The 27,441-nt window shown below is 38.8% G+C and overlaps 1 protein-coding gene and 1 pseudogene across 12 annotated transcripts in view; one reads left to right on the top strand and one right to left on the bottom strand.

Annotated features, from left to right (window-relative positions):
- Positions 1-20,541, bottom strand: part of LOC146392851 (LIM and calponin homology domains-containing protein 1-like) — an 85,377-nt gene extending 64,836 nt beyond the window's left edge. For 8 of the 12 annotated variants that reach the window (XM_084954261.1, XM_084954295.1, XM_084954304.1 and 5 more), the window contains exon 1: positions 20,207-20,540. In XM_084954261.1, the coding sequence (XP_084810387.1) occupies positions 20,207-20,308 (102 nt within the window). In that variant the 5' untranslated portion in view covers positions 20,309-20,540. Of the gene's footprint in view, positions 1-20,206 lie in introns of all 12 variants that reach the window. The other 4 variants (XM_084954356.1, XM_084954348.1, XM_084954363.1 and 1 more) reach the window with 2 other exon arrangements.
- Positions 20,542-21,700: 1,159 nt separating this feature from the next.
- Positions 21,701-26,896, top strand: LOC146392850 (catechol O-methyltransferase-like; annotated as a pseudogene).
- Positions 26,897-27,441: the final 545 nt, after the last annotated feature.

Raw genomic sequence — 27,441 nt, 5'->3', positions numbered from 1 at the left:
AAGCTGTAGTAAAATAGACAGCCACTTCGGTCTTGGTCTAGCTGGATGGACATCTTGACGCCAGTGTTAGATCGAACAGGTTTTAATAGGTGCTTTTATTGAAACAGAGGGCCATTTAAGCTACCAAGTAAACACATCTCCAATAGCTACTGAAAGACTTGACTCAGTGGTTAAATGTACAAAGACAGTGTGGTAAAGGCCTAAAACACTTTAAAATAGTTTAGATGCATTACTAGTCCAAACATAATGAGATCCTTCATTATATTAGCAAGTTTTATAAGTTAACTCCTAGTTGTGTTTTCTCTATATTTTTAATTAGCAAGTACAGAAACCACAACAAGATAACACAAAAACCTTGTTACTGGGAGTATGATTTAGAGCTTGTACAGTTTTCATTTAATAAAGGCTTTAATCAAACTGGTTATGCAGATGGTGAATACCTAATATCAGAGACATGTACTGATCTTAAACAGCCTAATGTCCAAGCTAATAATAACCCTATGAAAAAAGGTCTTAAGCTTTAAGTAAAGACATTATGACAGAAAATGTCAAACTGGAAACCAAAATTTTGCAGAACGCACATTAAAAGCACCATCCTTCAGACAGTATCCAGGCAAGAGATCTTACTGCTAGAAACAAGTAAGAAGATAATGATTACATTCATCTTCATGCTTTAATATTATGAGAAGGGGGCCTGTATCACAGCCAAGGCAAACCAAAACACTTCTAAATTTCTATTTTAGAACTAGATTCTGGTTTAAATTGTTTGCGTGTCTCAACATGCTCTTCTTTAGTCTCATTATTAAGCTCTGTCCTCAGAAGGACTGAACAAATTGGGAGCTTTACTGAAACACTGTGTCAACACGAGATCACAGTTGGAGATAATCAGCCTGTTTACTGTGACTTCTGCTGTTGGACATTTGAGACACGCTTTGTTCAACAGTGTAATTATGATGAAGCACTACAATGTTTGAGTTAAACATGACCAAAAGCTTACAAAATTAATGTAAACATATAGTTAAGAAATTGCTGTAAGCCACAACCACAGGCTACACACTTGTTTTGAGACAGTTGGTTTTTTCCCCACCCACTCTGAAGTCCCACCCATCTGCTGTTCAAACCTTCTGTTTATAATGGGCAACCAAATAAAAGAAAGTCGTCTTACAAGGAAGGGAGCTAAAAACTGGCTGTTTCAGACAGTTTTAACTGAAAAGCTGTACAAATAAGAATTTGAACTGTGAATCGTGCAATGCCATTTTTAGCAGATCTAAAAATACAGATCTATATGATGATATGATTCTAACAGGGCCCCTTTAATACAACTTAAAAATTCATTTTGAATGTTGAACTACACTTTTAAAAAAATATATCCAGCTAAATATATGCCTACACCCCCTAAGACTACCCAAACACAGATGAGTACTTAACACAAAGCATCAAAGACTACAAAATTCACAAATGCCACCCACTCTCCCATGTCAAGGAATCAAACTTTCAATAAGTAACTGGAAGGTAATGGAATCCCTGTTCCCTGACAGATTCCCAAAGCTAAGCGCTTTTTTTCACCCTAGGGAACATGGATGTTTGTCATTCCAAGTTAGCAGTGAGCTTCCACTATGAAAATGAAACACTGAAGCCAAGCTTTCCTTTCCCAAAATGCACAGAAATCCTGCCATTGTACCTCTCCCCAGGGGTTCAGGGTGTTTTTAAGAAAGAATCCCTGGACCAATACTGTAGCGTTCAAAGAGCAAAATAATGGACTATACTTCCAAAATTCTTTTTTCAAAGCAGTAGGGCTGAAAGCATTGTGGCTGTAATGTTCTCTTAAATATCAAAAATAACAAGAAATAGCAAAAAAAAAAAAAAGAAAGAAGTCTTATATGGGTCAATTCTGCTGTTGATACAATACAGACAGACAAAATGTTGGTGATAACACATCTCAGATTTATGTTTTTGGCACTATAGTCATTCCATGAATTGGATGACTCGCTCAGCCACATTTGAGTAAATTACTAAAGTTAATCATGTTGAGCTGCGGGTGGGTCAGTCCCTCAAAAGAAAAAGAAAAAAGTAGCAAACAAAAACAAAAGACTATAACTGTATCTGTAATATTACAAGATATGGAAATCATCTGTTTTAAGAAAATGTAGATGTTTGTGCCAGATCAGAGACAAATATTATGCTTGGAGAAAAGAAGAAGCTGTGTGACTCATTGACAGATTATTAGAACTGATGGGCACAATGTGGAGTAGAAATGCTGCTCTCTTCAGGTAATTGTTGTGATGTAATGGAGCAATCTACCAGTGGAAATGCTGAAAACAGTTAGAGGAGCCATCATTTCAATGTCAAAGGTTTGAACTGTTCAAAAGCTGGTGTAACAATTGCAAACCAAGAACCGAGAGTCCCTAAGCAGAAAACTACGAACCTACCTATCATTCTGTGTGGGCAAACATCTTCTACATGGTGAAATGTCAATAAAAATAAAATAAGGAAAAAAGAGACATTTCTATGATAGCACTCTGGTGGCATATTGTAAACTAATTTGTAATTAGGAGGTAAACTCTTAAAATGCTCAAATAACCTGTAAGTAAAAACTTCTTTAAAGGAATTTTCCATGAAAGGATCATGTAAACCGACAGCCCACACTCTATTACATAGAGCTTGTATTACTCACTGTTTATACACAAGCCTGCATACTGTCAGCAATCTGATACTGTATGGACTGGTGACAGATCTGGTTGTTTCTACTCCTGCTGCAGTAGGATTAACATGGAACTGAGCTCTGAAGTACATGCTGTGAAAATGAATATTAAGTTTAAAGCATCTCTGCCCTGTGCTGCCCCGGGGGAAATGGTTTCAAAGGCAAGTAACATATGATCTTGACAGTTCGCTTATATCATAGAGTATCATGTGTCAATATTCCCTGTACTCAGAGCTATAGATCTATCAGAGAAAAACAAATCCAGGATAAAAATTTCATTTAATAACTCAGTTCACAACATCACACTGCACCACATGCAGATAAGCTTCTTGTTTTCATATAACGATGGTGTCAAAGTTGGTCTAAAGCCAAGTGGGGGCAGCTGTCAAGCTAGCCCCCAAAGAAGGGAGGTGCAGCTTGCTAGATTAGTCAAGATTAGAGTTTATCCTCTGTTACAAGCAAGCTGATGGGGATAACATCACTCAAGACCGGTACTGTAAGCTAAGCTACTCCACTGCAGGTATTAAGTTGGCATTGTTACCAAGACGGACTCGGAGTGGGAGCCAGTAGTGTTCTGAGCAAGAAAACTAGACATATTGCATAATGATTGTTGCACTATCAAACTAAATGAGCAGTGTGTTAGTTGGTTTCTAAAAGGTGACATGACATGAAAGAGTAGCAAAATACCCCAGCCTACAATCACTGTTAGTTCCTAATGTAGCTCATTCAAAATATATATACACTCAGTCATATTCTTGAATGTTGGTCTCTAAAATATTGCAGATTTTAAGTAACAAACAGTATTTATACCAGTTGTATAAAAATATCACCTATTGTAAGGGTGCTATTTGGCTTTGAATAATATATTTTGTTTTTTAAATGTCACAATGCCAATTTAGAACAACAGTGAACGCACAAGTCCACCGGTCTAGTTATATAAGAGAGGTTTTAGCAGTCTGGTAGTGATTTAGTCAGTTTAATTAATATCAGTGTGTATGTGAATACAATACAATACAACACAACTTTATTTGTATAGCACATTTAAAACCAGCGGTACACCAAAGTGCTTTACAGTAATACAATAATTTAGAGAAAGAAACATTAACAGGGAATAAATACACCAACAGGTGGAGAGCACTAATTAGCCGCAGCGCACTGAAAATATGCAAAAGAAAATACAAACACAACTCGACTAAGAGATTATTCAGCAATAAAATAGAATAAAATGATTAAAACTACATAAAAAAAACATTTGCAGGATACAGACACTAACTAGGGAAGGCTAGATTGAATAAATGGGTTTTCAACTGCGATTTAAAAGATTGAACCGATTCAGATATGCGAATAGCAGTAGGAAGATTATTCCAGAGTTTGGCTGCAGCTATGGCAAAAGCGCGATCACCTCTGCTCTTCAGCCGTGACCTAGGTTGCACAAAGAGCAGTTGGCCTGTTGATCTCAGTGCTCTCCAAGGAGTGTACAAGCTGAGAAGTTCAACAAGATAGCTGGGAGCAATGTTATTTATAATTTTATAGGTAAGCAATAGAATTTTAAAATCAATACGGTATTTGATGGGAAGCCAATGCAGGTCAGCGACGATAGGGGTGAGAGTCAAACCTGCCAATTCCAGTTAAGAGGCATGTCGCCGCATTTTGAACAAGCTGCAGTCTGCAGAGAAGGGTAGATTGGAGGCCAATATAGAGGGAGTTACAGTATCTGGTCAGTTGAGGGCTTCATATACAATATTTCTAGCAGAGCTTGCCTTTGCCAATCTTGGGTACAGTAAATACCCTGCCAAAATTAAATTGTTGCCAACTTGTAACAAACAGGCTCCCTGAATTGAAGGGCTGGCTTTGGTCCAGCTCCTCTGCCTGCTGCTGTCGTTACACAGAGGCTGACCTGCTGCAGTCAGAGAAAACAGGGCTCCTACTGTACAAACTAAACATATGCCATCTAGCGCAAACTTTTATCCCCTTCACGACAGTGACTGCTTGTATTTTCAGCATGGCTGGGCCCAGGGGAAATCTGAACTTTTTACCCTGCTAGTAGCAGCGCCAATAAGATACTAACAACAGGCAACTGACAGAGTTTAGGATTGGTTTTCTTTTTTTTTGTAGTCAGCTGCTGTAATTAAGCAGATGTACACGAATTCATGATCAGCATATAGGTTTTGCCATGTTTGTGTAAAACATTGTTTGAATTTATAAAATGTGATAATTAATTTCAAGATTTGTTTACTTCAACAGCACTTAGTCATAGCTCACAGTTTCATCTTCCCTGCTTAAGAGAAGAATGACTATGCATCTATTAATGTAGGTGCAAGATATGCTATTAGAATAATTTGCCAGACTGTTACAGCTAGTTACAGTAACATCTGCTGACAGTATATTTGTGTGGCCCTGGTTCTCATCTTGCCAATTAAACTTCATGCTCTGTGATGAGATCCAAATGGGTGAAAGGAAATCACCACAATATGCCACTATTAGCTGGACCACCTAGAGTTTTCCATCTTCCAATAAATTCCGATTTCTCAACACAAACTGAGAAGTGAGGATCTATATTTACACAGACAGCCAGCCAAATATTCCACAGTTGTATTTATTTCTCTAAGACTATGTGTAAATCAATAGATGTTTCAAATTCACCACCAGGACCCCTCTCGCTGTCTCAGGAGCTGACAAACACAGCTTTTCATTCAAATCCAAAAGAAAAGCAAATATAAAAAAAGAGAAAGAGAGACTCTGAAACTTATTCTAAAGCAAATATGAGTTAATAGGTTGAACTGAAAACCAAATAATCAACCAAATAATAATAATCAATCAAATAAACTTAATGTTTGCACTGAGGGATACAAACAGATGTTATCTAGCAAGCATTATGTTCTTCTGTTATAAACTGAAGGTTTTGCCTCTCCCATACAGCTTCTTGGACCTGAAAGTATGGGAAAACAAGAACAACTGAAAAAAAATCCCACTACAAAAGGAATATTGTTTAGGAGTCATTTAATAGTGGCGCTGAGCAAAGAGAAATTTCCACAATTAGTTGTTAGCAGATGTAGCTGCAAGAATTTCTAACCAGGCATTTAACCCTTCAAGTGAGAAATCTAAATCAACTTATGTAGACTGTAACTACACGGAAAGATCTTTTATAGACTAAACAAACATTCACTGATATAGCAGAAACACACTGACATGCTGTATCATGCAGGCTAGTTCAGACAAATGCCAGTCAGCTGAGGCACAATTGTGTCACTTTCCAGAGTTTGGTGACAGCATGCATTGTTGTTGGGGGGTTACCAATATGTGTGTAACAGTGTGTGTGTGTGTGCGCGAGTGTGTACGCTGGTGTCTGAATGGGATGGGGACTGAGGGGGTTAGGAATGTTGGGGTGAGTGGGAACGGAGTCATGTGTACAACGCTGTGTGCGAGACAATGAAAACCATCCCACTCAGTATTAAAAGCCTCCATTCATGGTGAACCTGAGTCATCTTGATCCCTGCAGTGAAACAAGACTAACAGTTTTACCTTTCGCTTCAAACAACAGAAATATGTTTTATAAGAGACTGAAGCGGATGATTCTAGTTGATTCAAGAATTCAAGAACGTTTATGCTGAATTAAAACTGAATACCATCAGCAACTACCTAAAACAACTAAATATTAACTCAAGTTAAAATTTAAATGTCAACTCTGTCTAACATTTAGTGGTTTTAGCTTTAAGTTGTACAAAGGGGCAATGCAAGCATGTTGATGTTTAGTCATTAAAACATTTACCTACATGAAAAATGTTCTCAAGCATGTTGCTTTCAGTGGGTTTCATCTGGGTGCTGTGGTTTCCTCCCGTAGTCCAAATACACGCAAGTAACGTTAATTAAAAACTACTTTCAACTTTTTCAGATCCAGATAACTTTATTAATCCCATAAAGTAGATTTGTTTGCAGTGAACCTATAAAACCTATTCACAGAGTGAAACTCAAACTACGGTCCTTAAACACTAATCACAATCAGTGTTGTGTGCCAAGGCACCGATCAGCAAATATAGACTTATTATTATACAAAAATAAATAAATAAAATCAATGAATCAATAAATAGAAAAGCAAGAACATGTGTAAAATTAAACAATCATAGAAAAAAAATTTATCCAAATGATGCCAGTCAAAGTTAGGTGACCTAATAACTGAGAGGATTTTAAGTATCTATTTGTTTTACACTGTGGTATAAGGTAGCAGCGACCTGCTCCCTTATTCTGCTCACTTATTCATGAGACATTGCCACAGTGGGATTTTTATGCTGGGTGCCCTTCCTGACACAAGCTCCCCCTCCCAGAATAAAAATCAACAAATCTTTCGCTTGTCAGGCAAATGCGTAAACCACTGTACTCTGGAGCCACCATGCTAGTAAGGTTACTGCTAATTATGTCTATATTTGAAATTGTCTCTCTGTGTAAGCCCTGTGATGATGAACTTGTAGTCTGCCCACAGACAAAAGCAGCCACCATAACCAATTGGTTAGTGGCGTCCAACTGTGAAACCACAAGCCGAGTGTTACCTGTGGATGTCTTACTGCAATAAACGGCAACAAAAAAAGAATGCAGCTTCAAAGCGCTTGGCCATCATCCTCATACAGAGTCTATGAGTGTGTCTTATCGCTCACCATGTCACCTGAATTAGGCTCCAGGAGGTTGGTTAAAAAAAAAAGAAAAAAAGGGGGGGGGGTAGAAAAGAAAAACAGGCCGGGAATCAAACCACCAGCTCTGCGATAAACACTCCGATGCCCAACCAACACTGCTGTGACAAGAGCCAAAGCATGATCTTCAGCCAATCATGTACATTAAAACAGAGCAAGCTTAAAGCAAAAGGAAGGGAACTTGAGCATAGTCTTTTTATGTAAAGCAGCCTGAAACTGTTGCTATGTGACTGTGACTGTCAGTCAGCCATGCAGCACAGGTCGCACTTGCTCCCTTGATAGTCAGAAAGAGTCCAGCTCCCCAGCGCCTCAACTAAGAAAACTAGGAAACCAGCTCATGACCCAATTAGAAACATCCCTGGACAGTGCAGAAACATCATTCTGCCTGATCTATCAAATAGTTCCAATTACTGCATACAGAAAGAAATCCTGGTAACAATTCTTGTAAAGCCTTAATATTAATTAACATGTTTTATTGTAGTTTAATTATAGCCTTGAAAGCTGCCTATTGCACAACAAATCTGCATTTTGTACATCACTCAGTAGGTTCCAGAAGACGTTGAGAGAGGTCAGCAGATGACCCAAAGAGAGATCTTTACAAGTATCTCTTGAAGAGCGTTGAACATTTGCAAATGTTTGCCAGTCTAAGGCCATGTCAAAAATCAACAGAGCAGTAAATAAATTTGAGTTAAACGGATGCATGCAAAGTGACCCACTTTGCCTTTGAATAAGGGCAATCAATAGAGCAATGGGAGATTGCATGAAAGAGGTATGGCCTGTAATTATAGATAACGATTAGAGGACACGCTTGTGACGCTTTGATCTGTGAGAGCTTTGATAATATCTCATAATATTCCCAATATATTGCAGATCCTTTCCGAGCAGTAGTGATGGCAGTACTGTCTGTACAGGCCATATTTCACATGTAACTTTGTGTAGAAGATAAAGGGAGAACAAAGCAAGTGCTGAATATTTTAAATTAACCTGAATAATTTGACAGACTATACTTTTGCACGGCTGCACAGATCCCTGTCATCTTTGAACTTCATCTCACATTTAATGAGAAGAAAAGCAAAACCTTCAAGTAAACTTTAAATGTTTTCATTTTATGGGGTATTACAAAGAAAATTATTAACTCTAGCTGTGGGTTTCATGAGGAAGTAGCACAGCAAATTACAAGACAACTGCATAACAGTATCTACTTCAAGAGTGCCTTCGAGTGGTTTTCCTTTTCCTTTAAAAATATTAATAAAAATGTTTTACTGTTCCTGTACTTGATGTTGATGCTAAATGTCAGCCATGCACAAGTACTGAGCTGAACGACGATCAAAATGTTCTTTTGTAGTTTCATTTTGAATTTGGCCTTTCTTAGAGAAAAAAGAAAGTTTAAAAAAAGGGCTGTGACTCATCAGTCCAAACAACAAAATTGGCGAGGCTGATGTGGAATATTAAAGCACGCCCGCCCAGGCTGTGGAGCTGGTTATCAAAGATAACTGAACATTTTTTGGAACAAGCAGCTGTCTATCCTTACATTCAGCTATCTGTCTCCTGGAAACTAGAGTAAAGAACAAAAAGGAAAGTTTGTCTGTCTGCTTGGCTTTTATGTTACTCCTGAAAACTCACAACCCTGCTACAATGAACATTAAGTGCTTTTAGAGAGTTCAGACTTAACACTTCATCAGGGTGCTGAGTGTCTGACTTTGTACTTGCCACAATCCAACTTTCTTGGTAGGTCATGCAACAGCAGATGCTGCAAAATAGAATAGAAATGTGAGTGAAAATGGGGACTTATGCAAGAACACACTGGAAATGATCGTATTATAGGGATGGTGAAAGCTATGATTACTGGCTTTCTAATGTCAGTCTCTATTAGGGCACTCTAGATACTTTAAGTATACTCCAAAGTGCTTGATGTTCACAGTAAGATGCTGTTATTATGTCAGTTATGTTTCTTGTCGGAGTGAGTGTGGTAAGTAACAACAGTTACCAACAGCTTCCCTGCAGAGGGTGGCTGTTCAGCCCTGGCACACAGCCGGCTGTCACTTCTTCACAGCGGTCCTTATTGTCTGTGAATGTGTATGTGTGTGTCACACTGCAGTTTAAGTGCCAGGCTGCCTTGATCTCTCCTCCTTTCTCTTTCAGTGCATGAACACACAGCGCTGACAGCTGAACAAGATGAGTATGTTCACCTTGTCATAGGCAGACATGCCCCATCAGGCAAAATAAACATACACAGAAAGTCAAAGACATCCCAAGGTAGCAGCAGATATTCTCATTGCTGGATTCTAGATGGCTGTTTAATAATTCTAACCAATTTTAATTAATATGCACTTCATTATAGGTTGCAGTGGACTAATGTCTCTGCTAGAGTATACAGTATCTAGTGAGGAGATGAGCACACCCTGGATAGATGGACAGTGCATTACATAATTCCGGCATTAAGTTGGACACGTGAGCAGGTCATAAGACAGTCTCATCAAATGTGAATGTAACAAAGGTTAAAGAGGCCTTGAAACACTTTGACACATTAAAATATTCTAAGAACTAAAACAGCCTTAGTTTTTTCCCCCATTAAGAGCCAAGAAGCTGATTCCTAAACCTAACATGTCATTCTGTAAGAAAAACTATTTCTCAGATGACCCACTAACTATTAACGCTTGAAAAAAAAAGAAAAAAAAAAAAGACTAAACTAACTCCCAAAGGGTACACCAAGTAAAATACCAAAAAATAACAAACACTACATGGATACATGGAACAACAGCACCTTGAGGCGACTGTTGTTGTGATTTGGCGCTGTATAAATAAAATTGAATTGAACTGAATTGAATTGAACAGAGCAGAGCCAGCTCAACAAGGCAATGCTAAGCTGTAAATCTGCACCTAAAATACCCTCTTTCAAGGACACTCCTGTTAAAATTTTGAACAGGGGGACAGGAACAGCTGGCTTGACAGAGGAGCGATACATGTCTGTGTCCACCATGAAAAACCATCGTTAAACAGAATTACACTCTTACGATTAACACACACAGATTTACCTGTGAAACATCTTCACAAACCAGAAAGTCATTCAGTCGTTATAACTTTGATGCCTGAGAACCTATAAAGACACTGAGTAAATATAAGCTGCTATTGGTCAAACTGGATAATGCTGCTTTCACCAAGTGCAACGACTGACATTATTTGAATATATTTGGCTGTGCAAATGAAGTACCTGCAGATTTTAATAGATAAGCTGAACCTCTCTGCATCACATCAGCACGTTTCTTGTGTAAGTCTGCTCTGGTAGATACAGCCTATAAATATCCACTATGGACATTTATGGAAGTCCATGTGAGAATGGAAAATTATCCATAATGTTAAAATAATGATATATTAAAAAAAAACAGTAGTATCCACTTGTGGGGGGAAAAAAACAAAAGAACAAAAACAGAACACACAAAATTGAATTGACAGAAATAATACATGCGAGAGAAAATGATTGTTATACCAACAAAAAAGAAAAACTAGTTGAGTTGTGGCTGCAGAAGCATGTTTTTATGATGTGTCCTCCAGCTGTTATCATGAGTAAGCCAAGGGGGGCAGCATGGAGTCCAACAGCAGAGGAATAACAGTTATCTTGGCCCTGATTCAGTAGATATCAAACAGCCTATATATTCTTGATGTCCTACCCAAGTTTATTTGATTAATATGGCAGTGTCAGCCACTTCACAAGCGCATGGCACAACACAGAAGAGCCACCTCCACAGGACAAGACTCAGCAGTCCATCTGCATCTTAAGGATAAAGGACACTCTTTCGAGGATGCCAATGTTCACATTTTGGACAGAGAGGACAGATGGTTTGAAAGAGGAGTGAAAGAAGCCATCTATGTCCACTGTGAGCGACCATCTTTGAACAGAGGCGGGGGTTTACGACACCAACTCTCTGCCATCTATAATCCAGTTTTGAGATCCCTTCCCAGACGCCTTAACGCCCACTCACATCCTGGGCCATCTGACCTCAGGAATTCGCATGACAAGGTGGGGCCAGGTTTCACAATGAACACACCCGAAACTCTGGCTGATTGGGACCCACACCCGCTTTCACACCTTGGCTCAGGCGATTAGAGGATCATCAGGGGGTCCTTTTGTCCCTCTGTGGGGGGATACTCCCACTAGGTTTATATCTGGGACTCTCCACCATTTGACCTTAGAACTGAAGAAGCTTCTCGGATGAGAGGTGAAACGTCTTCAAGTAACTTAAAGAAGTCCAGACGCTTTTCTTTGCAAGCTCCTTTGACTACGATGACCTGGATGACTGAGAACCTTCACAGACATGGCAGTGTCTGGTTTTCAGCTAACCTGAAACCTCAGCATGCATAGCCACTTTTAACAACAATATGAGCACAAATATACAGGGATTCAGACACACTGAAGTGGAAAGGGGGTTAATCTGTCATCTAGTTGAGTAAACCATCATGTGATCACCTCCCACTCTAAACGTGCATGTGTTTATAAAGACCCATCTGTACCCAGACTGACAGGCATTTGCTGAGAACATTATAATTTCATTACCATCTGGATTTTTGTTTAAAAGGTATACTTGTTTTTGCTAACAGTCCATACTTACGGATATACACTACACAAATCCACATGAAAGCTAGTGATTATATCTAAAAACACTATAGTCAAAAGATACACCTTTCCATTCATAAGTGTGAATGGAAAAGCCATCAGTCAACTGCTTTCAAATGTGTAATTCCTGCTACTTCCTCTTTCACTAATGTCACCATGTCAACACACCAGTTCTCAGAAGGCTTTGGCTGTGGTTAAGAAGATCATAACCACAGGATTAGAGATCGATTAGCATCTTGCCGTCAGGGATTTCTCATTTGTGTCAGTGACAGAAGCGACTGCATTAAACTGTCAACACTACAGAATCCAATCTTGTATGGGAGTAGTAACAGCCATAGCTCAGTGCTGCATGTTAATTATGTTGTGACTAGCTTAATCAGTGGCATTTCTAATGCTTCTCTGTAAGCAGTGTAGGCAGTGTCTTTTTGACCGTTTAAAGCACTTTATACTACAAGCAGTATTCACCCATTTGTACAGCATTTTTTTCTGCCCAACAACACTTCAACAAATGCACTGGAAGACCTGGAGATTGAACCATAAGCGGTAAAGCCCCTAAATGATTATTAAAACCTCCTTAGCAAGAATTCTGAAAATGTTCATGCAACTACTTCATGTAACAAAGACTTGGTTGAGTTTTCTTCTATATCTTGATTTACTCTGCACTGATAGTTTCATGAAAATTGTTCAAAACAGCAGATTTTTTTAAAGTAAAAACTGTGTGATGACAGTGACTAGCATCTCGAAAAGGCTGTATGTATGCATGCCTTGTGCATGCTTCACTTAGACCTTTTACTCCATGTCAAAAGGATATAAGCTTTGACTCTTTCCACTTGGGAATCTGTCTGTAATAATACTTGCACTTGAAAACAGCTGGCCTATAATGGCCTTTAATTTCCTTACGTTTAATTGAAAGGCCATAACTCAAAGTTTGTTTTTTCCAATTTGATAAAATGTACTAAGAAAATCATAATCCGTAATCATAGACAAGACAGAAGTTAAACCGTTGCTTTAATTTTATTCTCCTCCTGAAATAACACCTTATCATTCAAGCTTTACAGTTAGCAGGTCATGTGGTAGACTGTCATATCCTTAAGGTAAGTGATGAAAGGTACTTCCTCAATATAGCCTGAATCCTTCTCTAACAGAATACTTCCTTCCAAAATTACATTCCTGCATAGCTTGTAGTCATAGTAATGCATGGCAGGTACTGCAAAAAAAGTGACAAGAAAACTAAACATATCTCAGTCTGTTTTGCAGGAAAGAATGACAATGACCACAAACTGGGAATGACATCATGGAATGATACAGGAGAGTACAGACCTTTGTCAGGCAGCCTTTCAAAACAGCCTGGGGCCACAGAAAGAAGATACTTGGATCAAAATGCCTAAAAATGCCAACAGCCTCTGGGAGGCTAGAGTCAAAGGATTTCCATCTTATAGTTCAGACAGAAGAAGAGAGAGCGGGACTTAATAAGAGCTTTTTGTCACTATGAAAGACAATGATGGCTTCTCCATGTGTACCTATCAACAGCGTTTGTGTAGCAAAAAACAAAACACTCTGAAGTGGCTAATCCAGACTGCAAAGACAACTACAAAGAAATCCAAATAATGATGAATAACAACTGGAACTTCAATATGCATCAGTCTTAAATAGCTCTCAACTGCCTCTCTTCTATCAGCCTGTGCTGGCACTGCAACTAAGCTTCTGCCTTGGTTCCTTTTGAGATCAGGCCCACATTTAATAATCAGTCCTAAAACCTGTTGATTATGTAGTGTTACAAGCACATGTTGATGTTCAGTGGCAAAATAATCATGGTCGGCTGTATCTGCAAATAAAGGGTTAAATTCCAACTTCGGGCTGAGCAATTTTGTGGTGCCACCTTTGGCACCAGTACCAGATTTCTTTGGTGGCAATCTATTGAACTACTTCCAGACAGGACACTTGCAGCAGCACTGCATCAATGGAAAAGGTGTAAGAGATGCAGCAACACTGTTCCCAAATTTAAGATGTTCCATTGATTACTTTATGAACATATTGTATAACTCAACAGAAGCCATTTCTTTGGGTCTACAAAAAAGTTATGCTGCTCTGGTAAACATTCCTATATCATGCTGTCCATCTCTGACATCTATCACCATAGGCTCTTTCATTTTATTGGATGGGATAAATATTAATTTGGTTCACTTTAAAAACACCTTTTGGCTGTTTTGTTCCACAAAGTACTCAGAATTTCATTCAAATCTTTCACAGTCTTACAAGCTAAATGTTTTTTTATTCAACACTACCATCATAGTCTAAAAAATAATCTTCTGCAAATTTGAATGATCCTCATAGCAAATTAGGCATCTTAAGAAGTGTGTAGAGACTGTTTTCATAGGGCATGATCATCAGTATTTAAAACTCTTTAACAATTATTACGTTCTTTTTCCCCTCCACTGTCTTGTTTCATGTTTTCCTTGCTGTTTAACTCAACTTTTCCATAGCAAACACCAGGAGCTGTCATCAAGTCTGGTCCCGTTTGGCATTTTAACTTGATATACGGCATCCCATTCCAGTAGGATTAGTTTGGCTCTCGTTGTCAATCAGTCACCATGTGAACATGTTTGCAGTCTAGTCTGTATTGGATGTCTTCCATTGAACCTTTGCACAGGACTTATCATGCCTTTGCAAATTCTTTTGTTATCATTTCAAAGAACACCACCATAGATCCTTGTTCTAGCTGAATGACATTTTGCAATTTTGTGCAGGTTTGTTGAATATAGATATATGTTTTAACAATGAATGCATTAAAAAAAACAAAAACAAAAAACTGCACTTTCATCCAAGTTCCAAGGTAAAATACCACTGCAGATACATACTGCAGCTAGTTGGTTAGGATTAAATCTCCACTGATGTAATATCTATACTGTAAAGATGTTCTGAGGACATTGATTAGACTGCTGATTTGTCTGACCCAGTAGCATTTTCCCAATTCCATTTCACAATGGAATTTTATTATTCTCAACTGCTTAAACATGTTATGACTTAGGCAGTAGACGAGAGAGAAGAGACTCTAAACAAGTTGAGACAAGTGCTTGGAAAAATACCCAACAAGCACTTCATTAGTAACACCACATGCATATATCTAATCAGCCAATGACATGGCAGTTACTTAGTGAATTTAGGCAAGTAGACATGGTCAAGACAACCGGCTGAAAAATATCCAGTGAGTAGCAGTTCTCTGGGTGAAAAATCCTAGCTGTTTGAGCTAATAGGAAGGCAACATTAATCAAATAACCACTTGATACAACTAAGGTATGCAGAAGATCATCTGTGAAGCAACAACATGTCAAATCTACTGCTGTAGCAGATGGGTGAAAGCACCAGGGGCCATTCCTGTCAACTGTGGATACAAAACTGAGGCCACAATTCATAAGGACTCATGAAAACGGGATAATAAATGATTGGAAAAATGTTGCCCGTCTGTTGAATCTCAATTTCTGCTGTGACATTTGGATGGCAGGTTCAGAATTCGGTGTAAACAATATGAAACCATAGAACCATCCAGCCTTGAATAAATATATGGGAGATATTTTCTTGGCAGACTTTGCGCCCACTGTTATCCAATGAGCACTTATTAAAAACTACAGCCTACCTGAGAATGTACATATGTTCTGATGGGTGTATCCAGAGTCCAGGATTATGTGGTGTGATGACTGGAAACCAGTTTTAAATCATCCAAAATGCATGATTTTACCATGTCAATATGATCACCAACTCTCAGGAATGTTTCCAGCACTGTGTTGAATCTATGCCATGAAGAATTAAAGCAGTTCTGAAATCAAATGAGATGCCAACCCAGTAAATGTCAATGTAAAGTCCATGTTGGCCTTCCAAGTTTTGCAAATATGTGGACCCAGCTGTCTTTCCAGTTTATGCAGGTTTTGTGCTAAACAGTACAAGACAAGCTCTCAAGTGATGAGGGGTAATTGCTAGTTTACATAGATTACTACAAATTTTTTACTGTGTCTAACACCTCAAGAAAAACCATCCACCACTACAAAAAAGCATCAGTGGGATAATCTAAAGCACTTGGATTGGTTTTAAACTGACAGGATATCTTATTACACTCCATCTGCCAAAGTAAGCTTTCTTTTCTTGGCAACTTTTTGGCTGTATAATTTAAACTTTTTTTTTCTCAAATTGTTCCAGTGGACACTCTTCATGTTCATTTATCAGCTGAATGTTTGTCTTCAAACATAAGGAGAGTGATGGAATTACGCAACTCTGGTATTCACTCATAGTTACACTTTGTTTTGAATTTGCCAGAAGCAAAGTACTCCTCAAACACTGTTAACAAGGAAGCAAATTAATCAAACTAAAAAGAGGCCTCTGAGAAAAAGACCCAGTCAGATAATATCATCGGGGCTCCATTCACACAAACAGCCTGTGGCTACATGACAGAAATCAATCAACTTAACCAACTGAAAGCTTTTGCCCTCATCAAAGGGCTCGTCAGTCTTCTGAAGTTCAGAGAAGCTTAAACACCATTACTGGCAACGGCGTTACTGACAGATGGTGAGAGGCTGCCACTTTCAAGGAAACAATAAGTGCAGGTGTGAATGCTTCTTTAAGATGTTGGATTTTTACTCTTGGATGCCATCTGATAGGACTTCGTTGAAGACGCGCTAAAATTGAACAATACAGATTTGCTGCTTTGAAAAAAAAAAATCAAAATTATGCCTCCCTCACAGTTAAACATTGCCTTTGAGCATAACTGTGATTAAAAAATATACTTCAGTACATTGAAATTCACGTCCTCAAAAATGTGTTAACACTATATATATATAAACTATGTGGAAAACACTTCAAATATGATTGTTCAGCCGAGTCTGCTCATGTTTTTTCAGGCATGTCGCCACTGCTGTTCGAGATTGTTGAGCGTGAACTCAAGAAAACATGTGACAACATGAGGATTCATTAATCTTCCCTTAAAACATTTTCTAACACAAATGTGTTCATTAAATATTTACATGTATCACAATTGATTCATTTTCTTTTGCTACAAAAGACTGTTTTGTTTTCTATCCAGCAAAGTAATTGTCAGTGCAAGCCCTCCCATGTCACAACATGCAGGAAGAATTCATTTAAGTATACAATAAATGCACGACATGGTTATGGTGCTTGCATCAGCAATCAACAGAGTAAAACCCAACACTGAGCTATAAATCAGTTTACTGTTAATGCATTTTTGGTGGGACCAGCAGAACAGGCTGACACAGAGGCATAAATCTGGAATTCAACAGCAGTTTCAAGGACCTCTGTATGCTTATGTAGTGCAAAGATTTTAAAATAATCTCACTGGCTAAAACAAACCACACTTGAATATCAGCTGCTCTACAACATATGAAAATAAATAAAAGTATATCACTCTCTATAGATTTGGACCTAAAATAGTACAAGGAGGATATTAAGAGCTCTGCAAGGCAAGTCTCTATCATCTGGTCTAACAATGAATGGCATTGTTAAACAGGGTTTACTGGTGGAATTTCATGCCTTCTTAATGGGACTATCGGTTGTGTTGTGCAGAAGTCAGGTTGGGACACAGCTGACGTCCCTATTTGACACCTGTTAGAATTTATATTATTGCAAGAACCAATCAGCTAAGTAAAGACAAATGACAGTCCATTACTTTAAGAACTGAAGGTCAGTCAGTCTGGAAAACTCCAAAAACTTTGAATGTGTCTCCAAGTGCAGTCGTAAAAACCATCAAGCGCTATGACGAAACTGGCTAACATGAGGACAGCCCCAGAAAAGGAAGACCAAGACAAATTCATCCGAGTCACCAGCCTCAGACACCGCAAGTTAACCTCAGATCAGAGGCCAGATAAATGCCACACAGAGTTCCAGTAGCAGACACATGTCTACATCAACTGTTCAGAGGAGACTGTGGGAATCGGGCCTTTATGGTTGGTCCCATCATTTATTTTTTAAACAGGACAGTGACCCCAAAACGACCTCCAGGCTGTGTAAGGGCTATTTGACCAACAAGGAAAGTGATGAAGTACTACACCAGATGGCCTAGCCTCCACAGTCACCTGACTTAAACCTAAGCGAGATGGTTTGGGATGAGATGGAATCACAGAACAAGTACTTCTGATCTCTGGTAACTCCTTCAAGACTGTTAGAAAACCATTTCAGGTGACTACCTCTTGAAGCTCATCGAGAGGATGCTAAGAGTGTACAAAGCAGTAATCAAAGCAAATGGTGGCTATTTTGAAGAATCTAAAATATAAAACATGTTTTGAGGTATTTCACACTTTTTGTTTACTACATAATTCCATATGTGTTCATTCATAGTTCCGATGCCTTCAGTGAGAATCTACAATGTAATGTCATGAAAATAAAGAAAAACCATTAAATGAAAAGATCTGTCCAACCTTTTGACTGGTAGTGTATATATACAAAAGTTATAAAAAAAAAAGCAAAAGCTTAGTTTCCAAACAGAGGTGAGTGGTTGCAAAGGTGCATAAAACAAAAACCACAGGTCTTAACAGTCCCTTTGCTTTTTTAAAAAATTTCTATCTGACAATTCATGTCAAACAGAAAACCTTTTTTACAACCTCTAGCCTCAGGCCCGGATATTATATAGGGCACAGCAGTTGAATATGAGCAGTTATTAGAATCTGGACTGAGGTTTTGTGTTGCTGTTTTCACTCTGGATCTAGTGAGTGGTCTCTTGTTCCTTGAGGTTACTTAAGGACTGTCACAGGTGTATGTGGATAATCAGTCCCCATGGGGAAAGGGTGAAAGAGGAAAAATGCAGGAGTGGTGTCACTTCACTCTCACCTTTTCAGCTTTTGCCCCTAATCCACCTTGGAAATTCTAGGTCAATAGTGGCTTTTTAAAGATGTGATATGAGCCTCTGAGGACTTTGGAACTACTAAATAGGCCTGTAATGGTGCCTGACACGCTTAAAGAGGATCTGTCACTTTTAATGAAGTCAATGACATACGCAGGTTAGTGTATTAAAATACCAACGGGCACAGAAGTAGTAAAAAAGGAAGTTTCACTTCATATTACTTCCTATTAACTATGAGAAACATTACCACTAACTTTTGTGCTGTTTTGTGTGTTTCAGGTAGTTTTTCGTTGTTTAATTAAAATGTTAATCTGAAATTTAAATCTGGTATTATTGGCCTTAAGGACCAACACAAAGGTGCTTTAAGAAACTGATGTGATCATTCCAAAAAACAAACAACAAAAACATTGATGCCCTTCAGAAAAAATGTTAAAAAAAAAAAAGAAAAGAAAATCACAAACCATATCATCAGCACTGACAAAAATGTTGTATAGAGGCCCCATAATCCCAGTCTACACCCCTGCTACCCTGAATCACAAACTTTAGAAAAAGCGCTGTGCCACTCCGAACTGTTATCCCTTTATGGAAACACACAAAGTCACACCTGCACTCGACCAACATGCAAATTATAACCACCCAGTCATCAGTGTTTTGAAGCCTGACAGGAGGACAGCTCACTGCATGATGACAAAGTCAAATGCAATGGGGGCAGGCAAGTGTCGTGATTGAAATTCTCTCAGAACAAAACCTCGTTTGTGTGATTATTGTTCACCGGGCTCGCAATGAGGCAAAAATCCATTCCACATGATGCATTCATTGTTTTCAGCCAAACACGCACCAGGCCTCATAGCGACCAAAGCTACTGTACACAGGCCCTCACCAAAAAACAACTGAAAGCCTTCTTCAACATTTAGGAAGGTCTGGTGAAAATGCGCACAAAATAAATAGCCAGTGTCACTTGGAAGAATTCTGTATTATTGCAGATAGGAATGAATTATCTTTTTCATTTTATTTTGAGGACAGTTATCTTAACTCATATGTACTGATAATTGTTAACATAATAATAATAATAATAATTTAAACAGCTCATACTGACATAATATGCACACCTGCAAGGGAACTCTAACCCATCCCGGGGACTTCACAGGAACACAGTGACGATGTGTTTTTAGGATCTGAGTCAAATTACTGTCACCTTTCAACAGGTGACGAAGCAATAAAATAAACTGCCTTTTAAAGGGGCAGACGCTGCAGGTACAAACCAGTAACTAGGGCCATGCGATGACAACGAAACACCTGCGCGAAAGGGAAGGAAAGTGGTGGAGAGGTGACACAGCGTTTGGGCTCGCTGCTGGCACTCCGTGACTCACCTCTATCCATTTCTGCGCCTCCAGAAACGCGGACTGTGCGGCTGACTCGTTCACGGGGTGATGCTGATGAGACTGTCCTATGTCTGCAACCGGACTTGCCATTGGCGAAGAAGCTGTGTCCTGCAGATATGTATGAAAGCAGCTTGGTGCAGCGTTATTCCACCGAAATTGGTCGTCAAATGCGTCGGCCAGTCTGTTTTCCCCTGATTGTAGAAGGTGCTGTAGCAGCAGCAGCAGCACCGGTAAGACGGACGAACCAGTTGCTGCTCCCGTATCTCTCCCGTTGAGAGTATGTGGGCAAACAACCAGCTTCCAAGCCAGAGAGAGTCGTCAAACACAGGAATTCCGGTGGGAGATCTCAGAATAAAAGCTTTAGTGGAGGACCAGGAAATTCAAATTTATCAATAATAATAATACAGTCCAGTAAATTGAGTATAAACCCACCATCAAATTGCATTATTTATCGCTATTAGAATTATGTATTTATACTCCAGCCTACTTCTTTTCAATGCTGCAAGAAAATGAACATTGTTTCTGAGAGTAATCACAAACTGATATGATTGAAAAATATCTCACTTTTAACCAGGCTTAAAGGGAAAACTTTGTTTATACCTGTCCTGTAACTGTTCAGTCATAATTTCTACATCCCACCTTTGGCTGACAGAGTTCAGTGCTACACTACAGTCATTCAGGGTAAGGTAGCATGTGTTTCTCAAAGATAAATATCCAGTTACATAGATTGATTCACCATACACTAACCCAGCTTTTGAAATTAAATTAAGTTAAAAAAAAAAAGTCGCAGTCCTCTTTCTTAAGAAACATAATGGCAATCAGAAGAAAACATTATTTCATTATCATTATTTTGGCAATGCAAACACAAAAAGTGCATATTTATTTACTTATGTATGATTTACACATCATACATATGATGCATATGATCATATGATACAATGTTTCATTTTGATAGTATTAATGGTTCAACAATATGTTGCCAAGTATGTTTCATTTCTTTTTAGAGCTGGTCATCTCCATGGTTACAGGCTTCCATCCACGCTGATATGTTGTGTTTGCTCTTATTTTGACGGCACCGTGCTTTGCTTCCGGTTATAATCCAGCAGTTCTAGGTCAGCTTGATTCCGCTGGACTGATGGACTTGCACACTGCAGTATGATTAGCTCCAACGGCCAAAAATACACAGAGCAGCGCCGCTCCACCGGCAGCCAACGAGGGCAGCAGCACGCTGGGGAGCTCACACCCACTTTCATTATATGGGGCAACTTAGAAAAGAGGAAGTGCACAGATTTCGAGCAAAGGCGCCTGAAACTGAGGGCCAACATTAACTCCAGATGCTCATCCATTAACATAATTTTCCATTAACAAAACTCTACAGGCTCTATGATATAATGTATTCATATTTATCAGTTTAATTCTGTTACAGACTTCTGAGAATTGTGTTAGTCTTTAAAAAAAAAAAAAAAAAGAACACTTTTGTAAATATAAGCAAACGAAAGTTCAGAAATGTTTCCACGCTTTTGCAACTGTTGGGTTATTCTCTTTTCACCTATTTTATCTGTTTGTCAGAGTTTTCCTTAAGGCAGTTCTACTTCTGCCATATCAGTGTTTGAAATGGAAGTTGTAACTGCTCAGTACTACCAGCTGTCCACCTGGAGCCAAAACAACCAGCAATGAGTGAAATACCCATCGGGAAATTATTTATTCGTCAAATGGCAGATTCCGCACAAAAACATTTGGAGTCGCATCCCATGCCTTGTATACTTTGAGACTTGTCAGTTCGACGACGACCCTTGAAACTTATCAAAGCCACACAGACTCTTTTTCCAAATGATTGCTGGCATTCTTAACCTTCATCTCTGCTGACCTCTTGTGGAAAAAAGCAGTGGTGCAGACAGAGAGGAGGAGGAGTTTCCCAGACAGCACCATCGACTGTATGTTCTTTTTGTAGTTTAGGTGCACTCACCACGCCTGCTTCCTGGATGCCACCAAACAGTGTTGTCTTTCGGACTTTAGTCATACAGAGAATCTGTAAGAGAGAAAAAAGTGATCCGTTTATGCTGACCACCTGCTTGACTTCCACAAGAGGCAAGATGACCTGTGTTTGACAGGATGGACTCTGATCCTGGACGAGCAATATTGAAATTTGGCGAGTACTGCTTTATCCATTCATTCATCAGTTTTCTATCCGTTTTTCAGGAGGGTAAGCAGGGGTGCCAAGACCTTCCTGTCTTCGGCTTTCCCTGGGGGTATTATCCCCGAATGGTTTTACAACCCAGGGAGCGTGTATAATACATACATATAAATACAAACGTACATACTCTATCCAGCAGCGTGTCTCTGTTTGTGTCCCAAGCCTGAAAAACCTGACCAGGGATTGGGAGGCGTCCACAAGGTATCCTATACAGGTAGCCGAAGCATCTCAACTGACTTATTTACTCCGAGTTGAATGAGCTCCTTACCTAAGACCATACAACCAGACACCCAGCAGCAGAAGAACCTCATTTCTGCTGCTTTTCCTCACGACCTTCTTTAATGCAAGCAACCTGTGGGCAGGTTTGAAGTGGAACGGTCAAGGTGAGTGTACGGACATAGGTCTACCATTTAATATTATTTTTACTCATTTTGTATGAACAAATGGATTTTATTTCATTGCTTAAAATGCTATTTCACCAATTTTAATTAGCTGCGTTAATAGTTTCAAGGACTTTAAAAACTGAACAAAAAAAAGAACATCACATGTTTATGGATGTGATAATGGTTATCATTAAATATAATGGATAAAGAATGTAGGCTGTACTCATTTATTTGTTTATTTTTATGCAATGATGCAGTAGGCTACAATTATAGAATAAGGCCTCTAATAAAGATGATATTTTTGCAAAAAAGTTTGTGAATGCTCACGTTAATAAATAAGATGCAGTCTCTTTTATTTAGATATAAAATTACATTTGCGACTTGATGGTAAAATAATAAAGGTTGTGTAATTCATTTACAAGAACTCTGTGCCGAAAGAATGGAAAAGTATATGATTGCTTTCTACATCACTAGCCAGGAGCAATGCAAGACAAAAGTTTTTGTTTTCCCCATAAAGTAATATGGCAGGAGTAAGAGCTGTGATTTAATAAGGAGGATAATAAAAAAAAATTGTTATCAAAACTACACTCAACGAAACTGAAAGCAAAGGTCATTTTGGAAAAAAAACCCCAGCTTTTTGACCCACAGATTTGAAGGCTTTTTACAACAGCTGACCACATGTGGTTGATTGCTCTTTTGGTGCCACTGCTTCCCACCATCTTCATGGTGTCCAGCCATTATTGTGGTAAAGTTTCTATCCTGTGCCATCAAGCATTGGCCTGGGCTCTGAGGTTGGTGGGAGGGGGGGCGTGTGTCAAGAGCACACACGTCTTTGTGTTCTCTAATTGCACCCATGGCAAAGGTGACAGCGTCTTGGAGACCTTTGACCTTTATGCTGAGACACATCAGTCTCTCTGCATTGGTCCACAGATTGGTATGTAAGCATTAGAAACAGTTACCTTGATAGTGCATTCAATCAGAAAGTGTCTCACTTGTACAGTTAGTGCACATGGGATACATAATGCATGACATATCTGTTGTGGGCATGGTGCTGTAATAGAAATAGGAGTTTAAGAAGTGGTAAAACTCAAACACAATTTTAAAATAACCTTTATTAATTAATTATGAAGAGACATAATCAAGTGTGGATTGTACAAAATTCTGAATAATTACATATATTCTACAGAAAAGAACTAAATCAAGATTTAGTGTGGCCACTATTTCCCTTTAAAGCAGCAACTTTTCTCTTTGCTACAGTTCCCCTTTTTCTGGAAGTTTCTGGTGACAGGCCTTTTGTGGGTTTAGGTTATCTGTGTTTTCAGTCTCATTGTGTAATGCTCAGGATTTTCCATGAATCTGTTGTGGCCAGTGCTATTCTCTATGCTGTTGCATGCTGGGGGAGCAGGTTGAGGGTTGCAGATGCCAACAGACTCAATAAACTGATCCATTAAGCCAGTAGTGTTGTGGGGATGGAGCTGGACTCCCTTAAGGTGGTGTCTGAAAGGAGGATGTTGTTCAAGATTAAGACAATGTTGGACAATACCTCCCACCCACTCCGTGACATGCTTGTTAGCCACAGGAGCACGTTCAGTGAGAGACTGAGATTACCAAAAAGCACCACTGAACGACACAGGAAATCATTTCTGCCTGTGGCCATCTCCCTGGACAACTCCTCCATCTTACACACTGTAAACACTTTAATAGTTACATCCTTTTGCACAGATTCTTTTCGACTCTGTAATAGTCCTGTCAACATTCTTGATATTTATTTATAATCACCTCTGTCAATCAGTGATATTTATTATTGAGCGATTCGTATATATTGTGCATATTTCTTAAATTTCTTAAATCTGTAACATATTGTATTGTTAAATAGTCTAGTCTGTTTCTGTTACTGTTATTTATACTGGAGCAACTGTAACCCACATAATTTCCTTAGGGGTTAATAAAGTATGCTGATTCTGATTCTGATAGTCACACATTGACTTCATGATAATGACATCAACACCCCGTGGGGCCCATTGCCTTTTCTTTTAAGACTTCTGAAAAATATTTCTTTTTTTTTTTCCATGCTTTTGGATATTTTCCACTTCTGTCAGAGGAAAACAATCAAAGTAGCAGTCATTAGCTCAGTTTCTACAAACTATGTTGCTTTTGCAGATGTTACGTCCCTCTGCAGCCCCTAATCATCTCAATGTTTTCAGCTGGTGCTAATTGGCCACACCTAGTCAGGTGTGGATAAAAGCATACCTGAGGCAAGTTCCCCGGGAGCTCACTTGTCTTTGCCTTGGTGGCACCAGCCATTTTAGCCAACCTGGTATTCCATTTTAAGATAAAACCTCTTCTCACTAACACTCTGGTATTCATCTCTTTTTTTTTATGTTGCGGCCTTTGAGCCAGGTCGTAACAGCAGAGCATTTCATACCACAACATCTTGCAATTTTACCCAACTTGCTTGTTCTTTTTTCCACAAAAGTCAGAAATATAACACCTTTCTTTGAACACTGAGCATTTAGCAATGCAATGGTAAATCATGAACTTGCTTTAAATCATTTCATTTATTTAATTTTCTTTCATTTACTAAACATTATTAGTCTGCAATTACTATATTTTGCTAAAAAGCACGTTTGGCTGAAATGGCAGCAGGTACCTACCTTTGGTTTAGTAACCATTCCCTTAATTTATTATGTAATACATTTTTGTATTTTATATTCAGTTATTGTAATGTAACTTATTTATTGGGTGCATACTGTTCTACATTCCACAATGTCAAAATGTTCCAAAATGTCAACTATACTCCCTGGTGTGTGCAAAGAAAATAAAGTTTGTTGTTCCTGTGGATTCAGGTGAGATACTGGATGACGTAGTGAAAAGTGTCCGTCCTTTGTGGGTGCTGGAGCTGGGAATGCACTGTGGCTACAGCTCTGGCCGTCTGCTTCGTCTGCTGCCCCATGGAGGCAGACTGATCACAGTGGTGCTGGACCCAGTCACAGCAGATCTTGGAGAGGAAATCATCCTGGTGGCTGGCTTCAAGCGATCCCAGGTACAGTGAGGACTCTAAACCAGAATATGATTAAAATATCTCTAAAAGATAACTCTCTATTACTCACTTTTCCAAACCTCCTCAGTTCCAGGTTTTTACACAGCTCACCTGAGGCCATCCCAACATTAAATTCTTTCCTTGAGTCTGATCAGGGTACCAGTGATGGCATCAATCTGGTGCTAATGGACCATGATTCCCAGCAGTACCTTTTAGATCTGCTGGCCTTGGAGAGAGAGGAGCTCCTCTGCCCATCTGGCTGCACTGTGCTGTTGAATAGAGGAATCAAAGAGCCGATGATCTCAGAGGAGTCCTGGATCACACCAGAGGAAGAGTCGATTCCTACTGCATCAAAACAGAGCATCCATTTATGATGGAGATTTTTTACAGGAAGGGAAGTACAAAGGAAGTCTGCAATGGCAAAGTTTAGCTAAGATGTGGGTGTATTTGGGGGGTGTTAAATATTTCATAATCTCTAGTATGACTCATAAGGCAAAGAACTGCAATTTTGAGAAACTTTTATTATAAATAAAAAAGTGATATTAATCATCCTATAAGTCTGTCCTCGAGTTCTCAGTATTTCAAAGTCTCCAAAGATATTACAGTTTCCTTTGTGGCAGAAATAAGAAGCATTTATTATATACTTTAAATATGATCTACTTTACTTAAGCTTATTACTTCTCTACATTTATTTCTTTTCCACATCATAGCCCCCAAAAGACAAATGACTACCTCCTATTGTTTAGCACATCCCTAAAAAAATTCTTAAGGTGCTTACACAATCACCTCGCCTCAACAAAAGAAACAAAGAAAAGACATTACCTGATGTACTGCACAGACTTACCACTTGGTGGCACTCCTGCCTTAAAAAGATAACAACCTAGATCCTGAACTGTGTTTGTTATGGAAAGCGTTTGAATGCCACCCATTTTGTTGTAAACACATGCATATTTATTTTGCTTTAAACTGGAAATTTAAGCCTGGCATTAATACATCCACTTTATCTTTAGTGGGGTTTTTTTTTTGTTTCATGCGTTTTGACACATATTTCCTCCGTTGATAAGCTGAATTTCTGTAAAAATTTAAGCAAAAACAAACAAGAAAATGAACTCAGTTGTTCTTTTCCTCCCTTTTCTGCTAAATGACTCTAACGTCTATCAAGATTAACTGATCCACCAAACATCTTAGATGAGGGGATTCAGTGTTTTGTCTTCTGTGCAGAACTCAGGTGGACTTTAATGAATTTGTCTGTAATGGTGTTACTGAGGCGTTCAACGCAGCTGGAAAGCCATTACATGGTTTAGAGACAATTTAGTGCCTGATATAAATAAATAATATTTGTGCAATAACGATTTAATTAAATGCAATATTTCCCACAGCCTCAGGGAGGGTCTAGATTCTAGGTCGCAACTGTTGCACAAGAGAATAATGAATGTCGCAATATGTAAAATTATAAGAAGAGAGCTTACTGCAGTTAAAGAGAGACAGAAAATGAGAGTCAGGGGAAGAGCAGTGAATGAAACTACTATTATGCTACCCGTGTTCCTCTCACCCTAACTGGTTGAAACCAAAGCCCTAAGCTCTATCCAGTTTAACTGTTCACTCT

Source organism: Perissodus microlepis, chromosome 2 (assembly GCF_051167445.1).
Source record: "Perissodus microlepis isolate ML-2025 ecotype Zambia chromosome 2, ASM5116744v1, whole genome shotgun sequence".
Taxonomy (NCBI): Eukaryota; Metazoa; Chordata; class Actinopteri; order Cichliformes; family Cichlidae; genus Perissodus; species Perissodus microlepis.
This window is presented reverse-complemented; position numbering and strand designations above follow the sequence as displayed.